Source organism: Echiichthys vipera (genome assembly GCF_963691815.1).
Source record: "Echiichthys vipera genome assembly, chromosome: 10".
NCBI lineage: Eukaryota > Metazoa > Chordata > Actinopteri > Perciformes > Trachinidae > Echiichthys > Echiichthys vipera.
Window position 1 is genome coordinate 24,756,760 of NC_139835.1, and position 19,144 is coordinate 24,775,903.

The 19,144-nt window shown below is 40.1% G+C and overlaps 2 protein-coding genes across 2 annotated transcripts in view; one reads left to right on the forward strand and one right to left on the reverse strand.

Annotated features, from left to right (window-relative positions):
- The window catches only part of usp9 (ubiquitin specific peptidase 9), a 41,631-nt gene extending 39,469 nt beyond the window's left edge, over window positions 1–2,162 (forward strand). The window contains exon 47 of the mRNA XM_083921819.1: window positions 29–2,162. Within this exon, the coding sequence (XP_083777945.1) occupies window positions 29–304 (276 nt within the window). The 3' untranslated portion in view covers window positions 305–2,162. The remainder of the gene's footprint in view (window positions 1–28) is intronic.
- Window positions 2,163–5,099: 2,937 nt separating this feature from the next.
- On the reverse strand, window positions 5,100–8,921 carry rpl8 (ribosomal protein L8). The gene is made up of 6 exons (XM_083921305.1): window positions 8,887–8,921; window positions 7,777–7,920; window positions 7,523–7,664; window positions 6,475–6,693; window positions 6,059–6,174; window positions 5,100–5,298 (listed from the first exon to the last, which is right to left on the reverse strand). The coding sequence occupies exons 2-6, from the start codon at window positions 7,912–7,914 to the stop codon at window positions 5,140–5,142; spliced, it is 774 nt and encodes a 257-aa protein (XP_083777431.1). The 5' UTR covers window positions 7,915–7,920; window positions 8,887–8,921; the 3' UTR covers window positions 5,100–5,139.
- Between the last annotated feature and the right edge of the window lie 10,223 nt (window positions 8,922–19,144).

Sequence of the window (19,144 nt, forward strand, 5' to 3'; positions counted from 1 at the left end):
TGATTTTTATCTGCTTTCTCCTGAATAGAACAACCACCCCCATGGGCAGCCGTACACCGGGCCTGCTGCTCAGCACATGAACAACCCCCAGCGTCCTGGTCCTGCCTCCGCCCCGACTCCAGGCCCTGCCCAGACCGCCCCCTCCCCAGGACCTGGTCCCACTCCCGGCCCAGGCCCCCGAGCACAAGAGAACTGGGAGAGCACCGAGGAGGTCGCCCCGGCCCCGGCCCCGGCCCCAGCCCCAGCTCCAGCTCCCGCCCCCACCACCTCTACTACCCCAGCGCCTGCCCCGCCTAAGGAGTAACGTCCCCTTCCCCTCTGCTGTGCCTCGAGCCTACATCGTCCCGCTCTCCTTCTTCTCATCCTTCGGTCAACAGAGCTCCTCGTCGGGCTTCTCTCTCTCTCTCTCTTTCACTCTCTCTCTCTGGCCCCAGGGCAGGGCAGAGCCAGGCCTCCCATCCCCTCTCCAGGCCACTTCTCTCCCGTCGCCTGAGGAGGCGCTCTTCCCTGGCCTGGGGCTGCCTGACCGTGTGACAGGGGCCTGCTGGCAGCTGCAGAAGCGAGGGAGTGGACAAGAGTTCTAATAAAGAAAAACAAATTTACCCAGAGCTGACGATGCTGATGCGCTTGTCTACATGACGAAAAGGTGTACATAGTATGTTAATGTTTTTGACTGTTCAGATCCCCCAGTAGCATAACTCGGTGTGGTTTGCTGTTGGGAGATGTTGCAGATATTATGAAAAACAAAAATGGATATTATAAATAAGAAAAATGCCCAAAAAAAACTGTAAGAAGAAAACAACTCCTCTTTGTTTAATCACCCATGCTCAGCAGTAAAGTTTGTTCTACCATCGGACGGTTACTGGTCATTCAACTGTAGAAGGACGCATTGTTATTATCATAATTATATTATTATTCTGAAGCTCCTTGGCAACCTTATGACCCATGCCAAATCAACTCACGAGCCGTGGTTGGTTTTAGTGTGAGATATGGAATGGTTGGGTGGACTTTTACGGTGTTTGGTTGATGTGAAAAAGCAGTGATGCAACATTGTTCTGAAACTCATTGCCTTTCTTTTTTCTTTTTCTTTTTTTTTTTGTTTTTGTTTGTTCTGGTAATTAATTCAATCCTTTTCGAAGCTCTAGTTAATGCTGTAACATTTAGCATGGCTTCTCACCAGAATAGTGTAGCCCAAGGGAAGACTTGTGATCATAACAACCTAAAGCTGTTCTTAATCCACATCTCCAGAGGGGTGTTGTTACCCTAAGGTTTTTTTTTTGGTTTTCTTTTGTTTTTTTTCTTTGGTCTTTTTCTACTCATCAACCCTATCTACAATGAGGGCGATATTTTGAACCAATGTATGAATAAGTGGCTTTTCAATTGCACATTATAATCCTCCAACTTCAACATTTGGCAGTCCGTTTTGGTGGGATAGACAGCTTAGCTTTCATCTTTAGGAATTCTGAAAAATGAAACACATATGCAACAGAATCGCTGCACTGGGGTTATCTGGTGTATAATAGACTGTGTGGTTTGCTTCTGTCTCTTCAATAGAGCCTAGTCGTAGACAGACTTGTTGCCCATCGGCTTCCATTCTCCCGTGGAGCTGGTCAGGTTTGGCGTCTCGGGCGGTGTTTCGCGACCAAACGACTGATCCTGACGCTCGCCCCGCCGCTCCGCGGAGAATAGGTTCCACAGCAGGGTTGTACCGTAAGAATAGCGGCTGGTTAGTCATGTTGCAACTTGAGCTAACTTGTAATTCTGTAGGAGTAAAAGGTAAACATCAGTAAATACTGTATTTAATTGGTAACTTGAATGCATGTATTTTTTGAATTTTTTTTTTTTTTTTGTCTAAAACATACCAAATACTCCTGCAAATGAAAATATTCTGCCCATCGTATTATATTTAAATATGTTGCTCTTATTTTATAGAATTTATTTTGTTGTATTTCACTAAAAAATAGAATTTGATTTAAGAGGAACATTTTTGTCCTTGTGTTATTTTTAAAGAAGATATTGACTGTACAGAGTTCTGCGCCCTGTTTTTTGCCGACTTTTGTTTTGGCCATGGTGTGACGTTGAATTCTGGAGCTACAGTCGCGATGTGGACTTTCACTTTGTGAGGTTTTTTGTGCACAGAAATATAACAAAAAAAGCATTGCGCCCTTAGCAAATAAAGAACATGGAATCTTGCCTGTGTCTCATTTTTACTCGTGGACAGTGATAGAAGTAAACGTCTGCCAAGCAACACCAAAGTTCATCCAGCAAGTATCTAGTTATACGTTACAAAAGCAGCTGATGTTTTGTTTTGTTTGTTTGTGCGTCTGACTCCAGAGGGATGATTTGGGATGAGGTCACAGGGATGTTTTTGGTGTTCAAGGGGCACGCCATCATTTTGAGTTCAGTTCACTTGTCCTGCACTACTTCACAGGCTGGCTTACACTGGCACACTAACACAAAATGCTAATTAATGTGCTTTTCCTTCATAAAATGACTGAACACTTACTAGTTCAATAGGTACAGGTAGCTCAAACTAATGCAGTCTACAACGGTCCTGCAATAAATCCTTTCTGAAGGTGTTTTTGTTTGTTGTTGATTCAACTGTATGATCATTGCGGAGGACGTAGTTTATGGGGCTGCTGAACCTAAATGTGTTATACTGCCGGGTGTTTTGATTATTGTGTTAACCCCATTTCTATGAATGAGAGTACAGGCTAGATAAAAACAGCAGCACAAACTACATCCTCCAACACGTCCATACAGTCGAATCAACACCTCCATAACAGTGTCAATAAAACTGAAGATTATAACCTTCATGAAGGATGTATTCTATCAGACTGCATTAGTTTGAGCTCGGTGTACCTAATAAACTGGCAACAGAGTGTAATGTCATGTTTTCTAATGCTTTTGAACTCGGGCAACAGCTCTGTAAGACAAGTTATGTGAAAGGTGTACAGGTGCATTATGGGAAATGTAGTATCAAGTGTTTCTGGGGTTTGAGTCTAGCCTCTGGTGCTTCAGCTTTGATTTTTCTTTTTGAAATCTGTCTCTTTGGAGTTCCCCGGCTTTATGGAAACATACTAAACCATTAAAACATTAGGGATTTTTTTTCAACTGTAAATGACTCACACACATCATCAATTTGGGAATATTTTCTGTAGAGAATGCTCCAAAAATGTGTTTTTTTTCCCATAAAGAACAGCATATAGAGAGCCCTCCTGCACTTCCTAAAGCCCCCTCTGTATTTTATGAAATGGTTCGGTCCTGTTCCACAAACTGGAGGGATCAACACTTGCTGCCAGTGAGTGACAAGTGCCGGTGGAGCATCGAGCTGCACCTTCCAAAGTTAAGTCAGGCTTTCAAAAAATGTAAAGAAATGCAAGAAAAACAAAGAGCAGCAATATTTCACCTATTTTTTCCCAAAGAAAGGTGGGTGGAGTTTAAATGAAGTATGCCGTAGTATAAACTGTACTTCAGCAGACAGGTCAACTGGAGTTATCCACACAGACTCAGTTGCCTCCCAGCTCGTCGCGATAGCATTTCCAAAAAGACAAAACACCTGCTAACGTTAGATTAACAGAAACCAGTCGTATTTATTAAAAAACTGCTTCTAAATTGCTCCGGCGTCTGTGTGTTTGTGCGCAGCAGCACCACAGACCCGTGCGTTTGAGTCTGTGCCGCGCCGGAGCGCATTGGTTTTACGCACGGCCGCGCTCATTCAATCACCTGGAAACGGCACCACGCTGCAACAGAACACAACTCTACACATACAGGTATGAGTCGATATCCTGCTTTTGTGTGAAGATGTCCGGCTACCAACGGTTACCAGCGCTCGTCAGAGCTTCTTTTCTAACTTTCTATTTAGTAAAAAGTATGTTTCATCCTTGAGGCATATTACTGAACTATGGGGCCATGTACGAGGTGAGATACATTAGAATTATTGCAGAAGTAGCATCGATCCATTTACCAAATGTCTATCGTTATTATACTAACCACCTGCTGATTAATCACACTATAGTTATCACTTTCATTGGCACAGCTGTTTCATGTGCCGAAGCAAGAACTTGAATGACTGACTGAATAACTTCAGCTACTGGAGGATTATTCTGGCAGTGTCTGCTATCACTGATTATGGCTATATGTTAAAAGAATCAACTGCATTTGGACAGGACGCCAGTCTATCGCAGGGCACAGAGACAGACAACCATTCACACCTACGGGCAGTTTTAGAGTCATCAATTAACCCAACACGTGCATGTCTTTGGACTGTGGGAGGAAACCGGAGAAAACCCACGCAGATAAGGGGAGAATGTGCAAACTCCACACAGAAGGGCCCCAGCCGGGATTCGAACCAGAAACCCTCGTGTTGTGAGGCGACAGTGCTGACCACCACAATATGTTTTGAAAGGAAAACAAAAACAAGATAGCCAACAATAATTGAGAACATAAGTACGTAAAATAAATGTTCTAAAATGAGTAGAATATGCTTTTTTAGTCCGACCAGCTCCATACCATGACAAATCTTTAACACATCAATTACACAAACCATCTCTCCGCCCGTGTCCGTTCTGACTAAACCACTTTACTTCTCCTTTATACATAATTTAACGACCCAAGATTGTGAAAAGAAAAACAAATACAATCATTTCTGCTTTACATTCCCCTTCCTCTACCTTGTGGAAATGATCTGATATTTTTGCTTGATTGATTTCTTCCTAACATTTCAGAGCATGTCCCGTTTGAGTAGATTTGGTGTCCTATTTGACCTCATTTCAAACCTTGTAAACACTTAGTCTCCAGGGTATTCAGCACCTGCACAAACCCTAAAATCAGGCATTATTAAGGAGCATTTAAGCACACTCCGAACCTTGAAATTAGAATTTTCCAAACTTTAAAGACTTTATACAAACTCTTTGAACCAGCATACAGAGTTCAGCGATCATTCATTTCTTCATTTATACCTGAGCTTTACCTGTGACATGCCAAAACATTTCTGCCAAAAAGGGCCTATTGTTCATCAGTACAGTATCAAATCTAAGCATCCATCCTTCATTTTACCTGTGTGTGTGTGTGGACCCAGAAATGATCACAAGAACAGATTCTTTTGGAACACGTTTTTTATTATCAAGAAAGTCAGATTTAGTTCTCCTTCTCCTGTACGGTCTTTGTTCCACGCAGTCTGCCTGTACGACGGGCAGCGATAAGACCGACCTTGCGACCAGCAGGTGCGTCCCTCCTGATTGTTGAGGGTTTGCCAATATGCTGATGGTTACCACCACCGAAGGGATGCTCAACGGGCTGCACAGAGAGAAAAGAAAAAAAGAGGATATCAGTCTGAGGAACCTTTTGTTAGTGAAGCTGTATGCTTCCAATGAGTCAAGAACAAACAACTTCCTCCTCTCCCTTGTAGCTACGTGCTGAACACTCTGCCTTATTTCCAGAGACGGGCACAAACAAGCTTCCGAGTACTTCAGCTCCAGATACTCAACACCAAAAAAGCTTCTATGTAATAAGCCGTGGTCGTGTTTGAACGGTCAAAGTGCTTCACATTGAGACAAATATGGACTTTCTTAATGTGAAGGTAAGGAAAAGTTAAACGACCCTATCAGGAAAGTGTTAAGTGGTCTGTCCCTCAAAAAATGCTTCTACATCTAAGACCAGATCCTCATGTCTGTGCAGACTTTTAGGACAAAGTGCAAGATATTAAAAAAAGTTAACATAACTTAATGACAAATACGCTGTCGACAGATAAACTTGACCGTAAAGCTCCTCCTTTGTCAGCCCTTTAACATACTCCCTTATGATTCATTAGCCAGTTAACTATTCTCATTATTAAACCTTTGATCCAGATTCTTCAAAACCTTACAAGTAAAGCTGTTAGACTGAAAAATGCATTGTTTACTTTTCACAATGTAATAGAATCTTTTTGGTGATTCATACATGTATCCTCTCAAAACGGTCCCAATCTCATCTTTCAATGCCTTTTGCTGTTCCTCAGCCTGTGTCGACTTAGTTTTTACCTCGTTTGCGTCACAGATAAAACAGCGCGTTCACTTACGTTCATAGCCACACCACGGACACGTGGCCAGCAGTTTCTCTTGGCCTTGTACTTGTGGTAGGCACGACCAGCCTTCAGGATGGGCTTGTCAATACGACCACCTCCAGCAACAACACCTTCAAACAAAAACACACCAGAGCTGGTCAGAAAATGCACTGCTACAATCATATTCAGTTCACCCAACACCAAATAACCAAAGATCCTCTAAAATATGAATATTCTCTATTTTATTTTACTCCTTTGACAGTAAACGTAATCTCAGCTGTGGACGTCAGCTTTAGGAAACACTTCTTACCCTTTTATAGACCAAACTAACATAAAATCTGTGAAATAATCATCAGCTGCCGCTCTACAGATGTTAAGCTTCCAAAGTAACGTCAAACATCAGCTCCAACGGACAAGTTAGGACTTCTTACCGACAACAGCTCTGTTGGCAGAGGAGATAACTTTCTTGGAGCCTGAAGGCAGCTTGACTCTGGACTTCTTGGTCTCAGGGTTGTGGGAGATGACTGTGGCGTAGTTTCCTGATGCGCGGGCCAGTTTGCCTCTGTCACCGGGCTTCTCCTCCAGACAGCAGATGATGGTTCCCTCGGGCATTGTGCCAACGGGCAGGACATTGCCAATGTTCAGCTGAGCTGTGGGATGAAACATGGTCAGGCAAGGGCTTCACACTGACACCTAACAATGTGAACCAAATGTCCCCCGATTACAAGCACTGCATTGTAATAGAACCTGCTGTCATTTCACTACTTTGCAACATCTTGGAAGCTGACAAATGTAAACATGTAAACATGAACGCAATAATAGATTCAGACAGCATAAATGCAAACAAAGCCAATAAAAAGATTCCAAACATGCCGTGAAAGTGGGCCAAAACGCATTTAAATAAGCTTGAAATGTCTCTACTTCAAATCCTGGTGGGACTGGGACATAAACCTCAAGTCATTACTCGACCCGTGTTGGCAGTTACATGTCAATTCTGTGTCCGGATAAAACACTTTCCCTCGTGACGCACTGGCTGCAAAAGACTCACTAGAGCGGATGCAAAAACATAAAATCTGAATCTAAAAATCACTGGTGATGGTGTCCTTTTCCAGATTTTGATTAAGAAAAATATCCAGCTAGAAAATAAGAAGTTATCCTTTCTCTAAACTGAAAACATTACATCATATAATAGTGACTGACCTTATAATGTTACTGCAAAATACATTTTAACATCCATTACTTGACCTCATGTGCAAGCAATACAACAGCATATGTAACATTTGTTACTTTTAAACCATCATTCACATAGAGACCTAGATTTAAGTCCAAAAGCAATGATTTGACAATACAACATGTATATGAAGGGCTTTATGTTAGTGATCAGTTGTGGGTAGAGCTAGGACAACAGACCCTAATCAAAACAGTGATGTTATGTTAGTCTGCTCTATGCTGAATGAAAGTCTACGTTAAGCCTTTTACCCTTCTTGCCGCAGTAGATGAACTGTCCGGTGTGGATGCCCTCAGCAGCGATGAAGAGCTCTGTCCTCTTCTTGAAGCGGTATGGGTCACGGAAGGCTACTTTGGCCAGGGGAGCTCCACGGCCGGGGTCATGGATAATATCCTAAGAGGGGGGCAGACCACCAGAGGAAAACAATTAGAGTTCATTCCTTCATCAATCAGTGAGATGGCATCAGTCTGCTGCTGAAAAACAAGTGTCACAAGTCCTCACTTACCTTCACAATCCCCTTGATGTAACCATGGCGTTCAGCGAAGTCAATGTGACGGAGTTTAGCAGCACCTTTCCTGTGCTTGACGTGGGCTTTGAACACGGAGCCCGCACCTTTTCTCTGTCCCCTAATCACACGTCCCATCGTGTACTGAAACAAAAACACAACAGAGTTATTGAGTGATATCATGGATATTAAGTATTCATCATAGAGACGTCAGGAACAATCCCAATAAAGCAACCTGGAGCATCAATAATCCCACATTTATAACATCACCCCTGCACTTTGATCATGTTTACAATTTCATTCCCCTATTTTTTTTTATATAAACTTATCTTTTCAAAATCTTATCTAGTCAAAATGTATGTTTACCCTTTTTACCCTTCATTTCTGTTATCCTCGTTTATAGATGCATGTCTATTTCTATGTATGCATGTCTATTTCTATGTAAGCATGTCTATTTCTATGTAAGCATGTATGTATATCAAGTCAAATTCCTCGTTTGTGTTCGCACTTAAAACTGATTATTTACTTGACATGTGAGTACTAACTTTATCAGGCCTGTTGCTAACGCTATGGGCTAATTACTGACTTTATTAAAACATTAACCACCTTAATTAAGATGTAACATAAGCAGCCATGTTATAAGGGACTTAAAACGCATTTCAAAGCAACTTTTACATCCCATGTAAAACACTCAACTTGTCGTTAGCATAGCAACCTAGCCGTCAGTGTATGCTAATGTAACGGTACGTGGTGACCAGTGGTTTTGACAGTACCAGAGAAACTTATTCACATTAAACTGACAATTATAAACAAGTTGACCTCTCTCTAGCTTCTCCCAATGGTTCACATAAGAGGTAAAACACACATATCCGTCCTGCGCTTAGCGGCTGCCGGCCTTTCAGCCGTTACACACCGCCAGTTACTGCACCATGTCGTCACACAAACTACAACAAAACGCTTCAAATCAGAAGTCTACCGATAAAATATCCACTACGACACATTCGTATATATGTTGTACACATTTAGAAATGATTGTTTAAAGCGGATGACCAAAGAAAAACAGGATTTAGAGCAGATTTAACGAAGGGAATGAGACGGTTGATGTCATACCTAAACTCCGTTGACGGAAAGAGGAAGTGGAAGGGAAAATCAAACGTTTTCTTCCGGAGAATCCACCGCGGGGCATTATGGGAGTTGGAGGCAAATACGCATATCCGTGTAGGAAGTACTCATAGTTTTTTTTCTTTACATATTTTTATTAATAACAAAATCTATATACAAACAATATGGCTCAACATTCTTCACAGTATTATAAACTTTAATATTACCATGATTAAGGTATGGAAATTAATATTACCTTTGTGCTTACAAATTTATAATAAAATAGGATAAAGAAATAAAAATAAAACAAAAACATAGACTCCAAATAACATAAATAATTATATGAGAATAAAGAATAAAGATAGGGCTTTTTTGTAATTAATATTCTCCAATAATGTTGAAAAGTTTCACTGATAAGGGCTTTGAAATACAAAATAAATTCATGATGAAATATATTAAAAGAAGGTTTTTGCTTTCACATACTTGCATATGTGTAGTTGGAGGCAGATATACATATCGGTGTAGGAAGTACTAATAGTGAATAAAGTAACCTATCTTTTGTGTGCTTTGCCTGCAGCTTTCTCATGTCACATAATTGTAAACGCATAAAGATGATAGAATGCTATTATTGGATTTGTTTTGTTATTATATTTGATGTATTAATAATATATTAATAGAAGATTCAAGATGTTTACTGGCACTCAAGGAGAAACATGTACGATACTTTTGCTGGGGTCTCCATTAAAGAAAAACAGTTTTTTAAAAAGTAGTAAATGTAAGGAACATATATAATAAAACAATATATTATAACAAATAAAAGAGGGAATGACAAGAAAAAATTTAAATATAGAACATACATATAAGAAAATAGTTATATATAAAAGCAATAATTGGAGATTAGATTAAGAATAATTTGGAGATTGAACCTGCTGTATTTTTACACACCCTACCCTCTTAAACATTGCACAACGCGTTTATTTTCATAATTCATTCGAGGCATTCTGAGCTTTATTGACAGTTTGAGAGACAGACAGGAAATGCAGGGGAGAGAGGGGACGACATGCAGCAAAGAGGTGAGGTGAGACTCAAACCCGAGCCGCTGCAGGAAGGACTCAGCCCTATGGTATGTGTATTTTATCTAAGATCATCAATTTACAGTACTTTAACTATGTTTATTGTGACTGTTATGCACCAAAAAAAGGAAAAGGACTTAGCAATAAACCCGATTCTGATGAGGAGAGGTGGAGGAACCAGTCCGCTGTCAGACAGGAACTGCAGAACAGGCTTGTTGGCTGCAGGGAATATTGAAAAAAACACCCAAAAACGAAAACAAGAGGTAGAAAAAGACATTACTTATGCAGAAAACAATAATACTACACCAATTAAATTCTATGTGCACATTAAGCTTAGTTAATGCTCAGGGAACAAAAGAGTTTTTACTCCTATTGCTCTTGAACTCTTGAGTTACAAACATTGCTGACCCTTTTTACAGACTCCCCCAGAATTGACATCAAACTTGAGGTTTTAATCAATAACCGTACCAAGATACCCAGACTGGAGTGAGCAGTGGACAAGTCAGAAGAGGTTTGGTGAGTTATTTTAGAATAACAGGATACTGTCCAGCGCTGACACAGTGCTGTGGAGTTCGGTCTGGCAATGTGAGACGATGTAGGAGTAAACTCACTCCAGAAGATGGCAGTAACGCAACACAAATGATGCCGAATAAGAAGAAAGTGGACCAAGTCTCTCAGGTTGAGGACAAAGACAGGTCTCAGGAAGGCTGGGATTCAGAATCTTATGTTTATTTATTTATTTAAGACGGAATAACACACGTTAAATAACACAAGCATTTGATTCCAACATACAAATGTGCCAGATCTTGCCATACAGGCCCATTTTATTCTGCGGTCCCTGGCAGGTTGATGGCATTAAAAGAAAAAACATACAAGAGCACACAGCGCATATAAGCACAAATAAATACAAATTACATGAGCTTTTTTTCAGGCTTAGTGCTATATTTAATTTTCATCTAAGTCATACCAACTTATCTTACATCTTATTGTTATTTTATTTGATCTTATCTTTAAATGACTGGTGCTTTTATTGTTGAGCTGACCCTGTATTAACCTACATATGACTAATGCAGTTCAGCCCAATTTGACTTCTTTTCAGCTGCAACCTGATGAACAAAAGGAAGAGTCTGCAGCAATGCTATAGTAGCTCTGAGAGGCTGTATTCAGGCACACAAATGTATATGAATACTTACCTTTCTGGCACGTCGCACATGTTCAGTTAACATTTGTAGAACAGTTAAAAGATGCTTGACATCTGCATCGCTCTGCCTAAAGAAACTGCTTTTATCAAAGCTTTCCTAAAGTATTTTGCATAGTATTTGTTCTGTTATCTACAGAGAGTGGTGTGCTAATGTTTTGTCTCCTAAAAGTGTAAATTCAGTGATGAAATCAACCTGCTCGTAGCTCTTTAAGATGATATTTCTTTCCTCCAGCAGTCAGCGTGAGAACAGGTTTCAGTGTTTTATCAACACTGATGTTTAATGAGTTCGGCTCAGACTGGGTGTCTCCTCTCACCACAGAAGAAGAAAAGGTGTCGAGCAACAGATGGTTGCCCTCCTGAGATCAGAGCGTCCCGCTGGAGGAACAACACCACTGTGATTAATGAGCTTGCACACACACACACACACAAACACACGCACACACACACACACACACACACACACACACACACACACACACACACACACACACACACACACACACACACACACAGCTGACACTGCAGGTGATAAATATGCGGTTCACTTATTATGATGCTGCATTGTTTTATACACTCCCAATGGTACAACATGCATGAATACTGCACACAAACACACACACACACACACACACACACACACACACACACACACACACACACACACACACACACACACACACGCGCACACACACACACACACACACACACACACACACACACCTTATCCTTTATTCAAACACACACCTCAGTCTGATAAAGATGGTCCTATTGATCAAAATCACTGAACATTTGTTTAATGACTTAATTGGAGTTCTTACATTAAGTAATAATCAGCTTCGTAGTCTTACAAAGTTGTAGGTTATCACAGCAAAGCACTGACTTTGAGAATAAGTTCAATCCTAATGGACCAGTTTCACAGCCCCCTTTCTTTTCCATAAAATACAACGATGTGTTGGTCAGACGTGGTTCAGATACGCCATCCACCAAAACAGAGACATGAGTTTAAAAACACACTTTCGCAGTCCGGTTTTCACACGTTCATGTGAAGATGTGAGACCTGTGTAAGGACAGAAGACAGTAAACAGTAAAGCTAAATGTTGCAGGAGAGGCTTTTATTTATTCTATTTTACCTGGACAGCACGGTGAGGAAGGTCCTTTTTGATCTGTGATAAGAAAATGTAGATTATGTACATCAACAAACTTAATTCCCTGAGGCCATTTCAATTTATATTTATGAAAAAATGAGTTAGTTTAGTTTTTTATGTCATAATTTCTTGTATGATTTGATCAGAAACCAGAAATTGAGAATATTAATATAATCTTACACTCTCATTTTAGCAAAAACAAACTTGTGCTTCAAACGGGTTCTCGATGGCGCTGTTGTGGAGCTCTGCAGGACTCCTAATGGTGCTGTCGGTGTTAGTGGGACGCCTGGAGATGTTGGCGATGTTGGCGGGACGCCTGATGGTGCTGTGGGGTTTTGTTGTGCTGTCATGCGCAGTGAGACTTCTGATCTTCCAGATGACGCTGATGATCACATTGGGACTCCAAATGATGGTGGCGAGGACGATGGGACCCCAAACACAGGCAGGCGAACAGCTACCAACACAAAATAAGTTCTGAGTGCGTGTGTTGGGATGCAACAGAGCATTTCTTTAAAAATCCAAAAACACTTTAACTTTCAAATTTATTTTTTTGGGATAAATCATAGTTCTGAGTATGTGAATGAACAGCAGAAGCATCAGACACAAAGCTTCTCATCCAGTTTATTGACAACAGAAACACACTGACAGCAGAAAAACACATTGCGGTGACTACACGGACGATTCCAGCGTCTTCTTTGAATGTGACAGTTTTCATCTGCATGCATAAGCCTAAGCCTGTCTTATTGGTCGACTGAGTAGAGACATCTGGGTCAGTGAGAATGAGTAAGAGATACTGTGATCAGATGGATAAAATGAGTAATGTGAAGGGGGACGCCCATATAGCGACAAACCTACAGGGAATTATCACCCAAATGTGGAGTTCCCCTCAGCTGTTTATGGCTTTTTAACTTGTTTCAGATGATTGTTGAGTCTTTGCAGCCCACAACTTTTCCACTGTGCTCTACCTGCTCTGCACCAAACAGTTAGCGATTAGCTTAGTGTAATATAAGAGGCAGCCAATAAGGCACTTCCTCTTGTTTTCACCGCTCTATAGAGGGCACTACACTTTTCAACCATGGAGGCACCAGACAGGCAGAAGGGTACTAGAGGGGCACTCATTAAAGCACATTATCAAATTTTCTTCTAGATGGCACCCAATCATTTTTTGCACATGTAAATGGCAGCCAAAGAGACACTCCCTTTCGTTTTCGCCACTATTGAGGGCACTTAAGCACGCCTTTTCAACCATGGAGGAACAAGGGGGGCGGTCCACCCTGACTGCCCCCCTGAGTACGCCACTGATTGTTAGGCTTTTTATTTTTAACAGGATAGTTGAATTGGCCCATAATATTATCACACAGGAACTAATACCTTGTCCCTTCTCTTTGTAAAGATGGGATATTTCAGGTAAGTGACTCGACTTGGCTTGACATAAAATGTGACGTGAGTTGTCCAAGATAAAAATGACTCTGGACTTACTTGAGACTGGCTACAACTTAACTACAGCATATCCCATGTCAGCTAAGTAAAGTGAACAAATAGCAATATAAAATCACGCAGAGACTTAAGTTTCAGCTTTCAGACATCAGAGAGGGAGGAGCAGCTGTGGCGACCTTTGACCTCTGATCCTCTCCCAACGGTGGAATCACCTTTAAACTCGGTAAGAAGGAAACTGCAGAGAGCTGCAGATGTGACAACAGGGCTCTATTCTGCTGTCCAACAACTAAACACTGTACCTGTGTGTGTGTGTGTGTGTGCGTGTGTGTGTGTGTGTGTGTGTGTGTGTGTGTGTGTGTGTGTGTGTGTGTGTGTGTGTGTGTGTGTGTGTGTGTGTGTGTGTGTGTGTGCGTGCGTGTGTGTGTGCGTGTGTGCGTGTGTTTTAGCCTCCTTATCATTAATACAGTTAGCTTTGTCAGATCTGGGACAAAAACAGAACAATAGAGGTGAAACACCAACAAAACACACACACACACACACACACACACACACACACACACACACACACACACACACACACACACACACACACACACACACACACACACACTTCTGTATATTTTACTGTTTCTCTTTCCTGTCCCGTTTCTCTCAGATGTATCCAGGGTATGCACCTTATGCAACATTATTAATGGTAAATTTAGTGCAAATGTAAGCATATATGTCTAATTTATTAATTAATTAATTAATAAAAGAAGAAAAACTGCATTTATATTTCACAGACTCGAAGACGAGACCAAATATGTGAGTGTTAAAACACTGCAGACTGAAAAATGCAGTGATGGAAGAAGTCTTCAGACTTTACTTAATTAGGAGAAAGTTTTAATACCACTTTGAGGTCAATTAGATAAATCCAGCAGAAGAAGTAAAGTTAAAGTACCAAAAGTACTCATTCTGCAGAATGACTTATTCCAGAATTATATATATATACAGGATATATTATATATTATAATATTATGTTCATAACTTTAATGTTGCAGTTTGTAAAGGCGGGGGTCATTTTAACCACTGTTTTTTGATAATAACTGATGATAACTGATTCATATTTTAATAATCTGCAAAGTGTCCAGTTTATAGTTTTTTAATATAAAGTGTTGCATGTGAGCACAAAACAATTGTAGATTGTAGATTGAATGCATGTATATATGATATGTGTGTGTGTGTGTGCGTCAATAACTATGAGTTGATTTGTTTATGAATTCTTTGTATGCTCATATGTTTTCAATATGGACTCTTGGAAGATTAGCAATGAGCTAAAAAAAGATACAAATAAATAAAAAATGACTGTAAAGTTGTCAGATAAAGGTAGGGGAGTAAAAAAAATACAATATTTGCCTCTGAAAATAGTAGAAATAGTAGAATTATAGTTGATCGAAGATAAAGTGGGATAAAATATAAAAGTATATGAGAGGAAGATGTCTTCTCAGGTAAATGTGATCAGTTATATTCGACCACTGCAAACCAGAAATAGAAACCCGTTAAATGCACCAAGTACCAAGAGTAAAATTACTCATTATGCAGCAAAATGGTCCATTTATAGTTTTGTGTAATTATATCAATTATTAAATGATCGGATTATTTTAAATAATATAAAATGAAGGCAGCGTTGTAACGTAGCTTGTTGAGATGAAGCTAATTTTAACTATTTAAGCTATTTTAATCGATAATGTATCATTATTAATCAATCTTATTGTTCTGTATGAAAAACATTAATATTCAAAGTAAATGTCAGTTAAAGTAAAATGAACTTTTGTGCACTTTTATTTTCTGCTGATTCTCAACGGCTAAATATTACAGAAGTAAATCATAAGTACAAAAAGGCTTATTGTTTATCTCATTGTGTGAATGTACAGTGTGTGTGTGTGTGTGTGTGAGTGCGTGTGCGTGTGTGCGTGCGTGTGCGTGTGTGCGTGTGTGCGTGTGTGTGTGATGATTAAACACCCCTCAGTCTCTCCCACGGTCACCATGGGAACAGTGGACAGGAAGGACAGATTTAAACATCAATTAGACGTGGTATTTATACGCACAGAACGTCTTGATTCATATTTCACATCCGACCTCAGTGTGTGTCTGTTTTACTCTTTCAGGTCTCATGACTTTTTCTTATTCGATGCGTTCCTGCAGGCAGTGAGGAGGACATGCATCTGTTGAATGTGAAAACTGAGTTTAATGTGTCTTTTTTCATATTTGCCTTTTCCCTTAAATGTTCATTTGTCAGTATTTTCTTTACATTTTTGTTTTATTATCTCTATGCGTTTCTTTAATTGATGCTTTAAAACCTTATCAGTCTTTCACCTTTACATGTTTATGTAGATATATTTGTTTATATTTTCCACTAATTTACTTTTTCATGGTCTTATATTGTGTGTATCTCACCTGTACCGGGACCTGAGATCTGCATTTCGTTCCCTTTCACGTATAAATGTTTTGGTACGACAATAAAAATATCTTAATAAAAAGTATTACATCTAATAAATATGTAAAGCAACTGACATGTGTCTCTTAAGTTCCATGAATGTAAAGTGATATGATCGTCCAAATATTTGTATTATTTCTAAAATAAAGTTTTTAAAGGTGAAGTCAGTTGATTCACCTGGTCACCTAACCCCCCTCTGATTGGCCCGTTTAAAAAAACAGTGGTCCAATCACAAGGCCCCAAACCTTATATAGAGAGGTCAGCTGCAGCAGGCCGAGCTGTTCTGTCAGTGTTTGTTTGTGTTTGTGTCTGAACTCTGCATCAGCGTCTCATCAAGACATGAAATTCAAACTTCAGTCAGTCAGAGCTCCTCCTCTGGTGTCCGGTAGGTTTCTTTAAACCACCGTTCACCAAAAAACAACATTAACAACACTTTTCAAACGGTCAGGCCTGTTGTGGTACCATATCCTGGTTTATAGTTATTATTCCTTCCATAAGAAATCAGCTTTGCAAAGTATTTTTTTTACAAGGAAATTTAGATTCAGATTAGTTTTTGATTTGGCTTTTATGAATATTTTACCCAATAGAATAAAGTACCGTGTCTACAATGATTTGTGTGTGTGTTTAACAATATAAAAGCTGTTTTTACAGAACATACAATCCAGGAACGATACTCGGGGTGATTTAGAAATGATGACATCCAACTACTTTTTAATGCATTTGAATGTTAAGCAGTTGACTGATACTGATCATTCAGTGCTATCTAGCTTTTTCTTTCTTTCATTTAATACTTTATTTTCTCAGTGTTCATTTGGAATTCATTGACAATTGTGTATAATGTTAAATATTCTTTGATAAAGTTATTTGTTTTGGAAAGCAGCCTTCTGCATACCTTTTGTAAAGTCATATTGTTGCAAAATCCACATAGAAAAGGTCTATTTTCATGCCAGCTGCAACAGTTTTACTATATCGGACGCCATATTGGTAATAGGTGACTCGTTCCATCAGTCGGCCCTTCTCGGGGGCTGCCCCCTCCTAATTAAACTTGATTATATACTGTATACATATCGAAACACATATGCATTGTTGTTCTTTCTCCCATATAGACCATAATCTCATGATGCATTCAGAGACCAATGAACCCCAGAGTTTTTTAGGATTCTGCCCTGTCAATATTGTATCCTGTATCTAATATCTTAATGTTACATTGTGATCGCCATCTTGTGGTGTCTTTGTGTTTTCCCTGCTGTCTACTGAGGGTGACAGTGATTTGATCCTCCACGAGAGATCTTGTAGATTGAAATGTTGCCTTTTAGAATAAAAAAAGTCATCCAATTTATATTGGAGTCTAACAGTGTGCAGACCTTCTTGTTCCCTGCAGTGTTTATTGTCTGGCGCCTGAGTATTTTGCCTGGATTCGTGCACCCTTGGTCCCATCACCTGAGCAGACACCCAGGGCCCGACAGCCCCAGGTGCACTGCACGTCAGCTAAATCCTGACTTTGTTTTTGCAAAAAACATGAAAGAACAATCACAAAAGACAGATTGTCTTGTTATCGTATTTACAACAGCTCCTGGGGGAAATATCTGGCTCTTTAGCTGCTTGTTTGGTGCTGAGTATAGGGTACAGACGGTTTATTAAAGCTTTCCTCTTTGCTGCTGCTGCTGCTGCTGCATGTTGGGAACCAAAAAATTAAAAAGTGAACTGAAAGATGCTATAAAGCTTTGTAGAACTGAGGGGAACTGCAGAAAAAAGTTAATTGTCCGTAGGTTCATCACTTTGACTCACTCTACACGCAAACAGTCCATTGTTCCATTGTTTTGAATCAGCTTTATTTGCCAAGTATGTGTACACATACATGGAATTTGAATTAGCTTTTTAACTGCTCTCAATATACAACTTAGATTAAGATATTGTATGAATACAACTAGGTGGAAAAATAGATGTGTGTAAATATATATAAAAGAAACAATGAACATCTATATTTAAGTTAAACTGTTTCTGTAAATTGTAAACAAGAATACGAGAGTGTCAAAAAGTGCAGGAATAGATACTGAGTGATTAGTGTAATGGGTTCAATAGGGAATCAAACGGACTTAATTGACATCCACAGAGATCTGAGACCCAGCAGTACGACAGTGTAGGAGGAAGTACGTGCTGCACTGCTGTGTGTGTGTGTGTGTGATTGATTGGTACTTAAAGGGGTCAGCAACTCATTTTGTCTCAGTTTCAGCCGTCATGTTACTACAAGAGACTCTCTCACTCTTTTTCTAGGTCTCTCGCCCCTGGTCAGAACATCTGCTTTGCTCCAGAGGCGTTGTGTGTCTGTGTTGCTGTGGCGATGCCTCCAGTTACAACAGCTGTTCTGCTTCCTGATGTCAACATCGCTACTGGCAACCAGGATCAAAACAACATCGTTTTCATCAACACAGTCTCAAAAATGGTAAAGAGTAAATCCTTCATTAAATAGTGTGTGTGTGTGTGTGTGTGTGTGTGTGTGTGTGTGTGTGTGTGTGTGTGTGTGTGTGTGTGTGTGTGTGTGTGTGTGTGTGTGTGTGTGTGTGTGTGTGTGTGTGTGTGTGTGTGTGTGTGTGTGTGTGTGTGTGTGTGTGTGTGTGTGTGTGTGTGTGTGTGTGTGTGTGTGTGTGTGTGTGTCAGAAGCGTCTCTTTGTCTTCTTCGTTCGCTGTTTTGTTCTGAACAGAAACCAGCTGCAGTTTTCAAAGTTTCCTTCTGATGGCGCTGAGCTGACAGGAAGTGACCTCACTGCAGCCCTAGTCTCTGATTGGCCGGAGGTCATTACCGCGGCTCTCCGCTTACAGGAAGTCCCATTCCTGCCATTCTGTCTTACTTCCTGTTTATTTATTTTAACCAGGAAAATAAACATTGCAATGGGAACTTCTGGAAACTGGTTATGATAGTAATTCAACACACACA

Excerpts from the sequence above, each read along its gene's own strand:
- rpl8 (XM_083921305.1), bottom strand. The coding sequence starts at position 7,914 with ATGGGACGTGTGATTAGGGGACAGAGAAAAGGTGCGGGCTCCGTGTTC. Across the intron at positions 7,665-7,776 it reads ACATCAAGGGGATTGTGAAG|GATATTATCCATGACCCCGG; the intron begins GTAAGTGAGGAC and ends CCCCCCTCTTAG. Across the intron at positions 5,299-6,058 it reads TCCGTGGTGTGGCTATGAAC|CCCGTTGAGCATCCCTTCGG; the intron begins GTAAGTGAACGC and ends CTCTCTGTGCAG.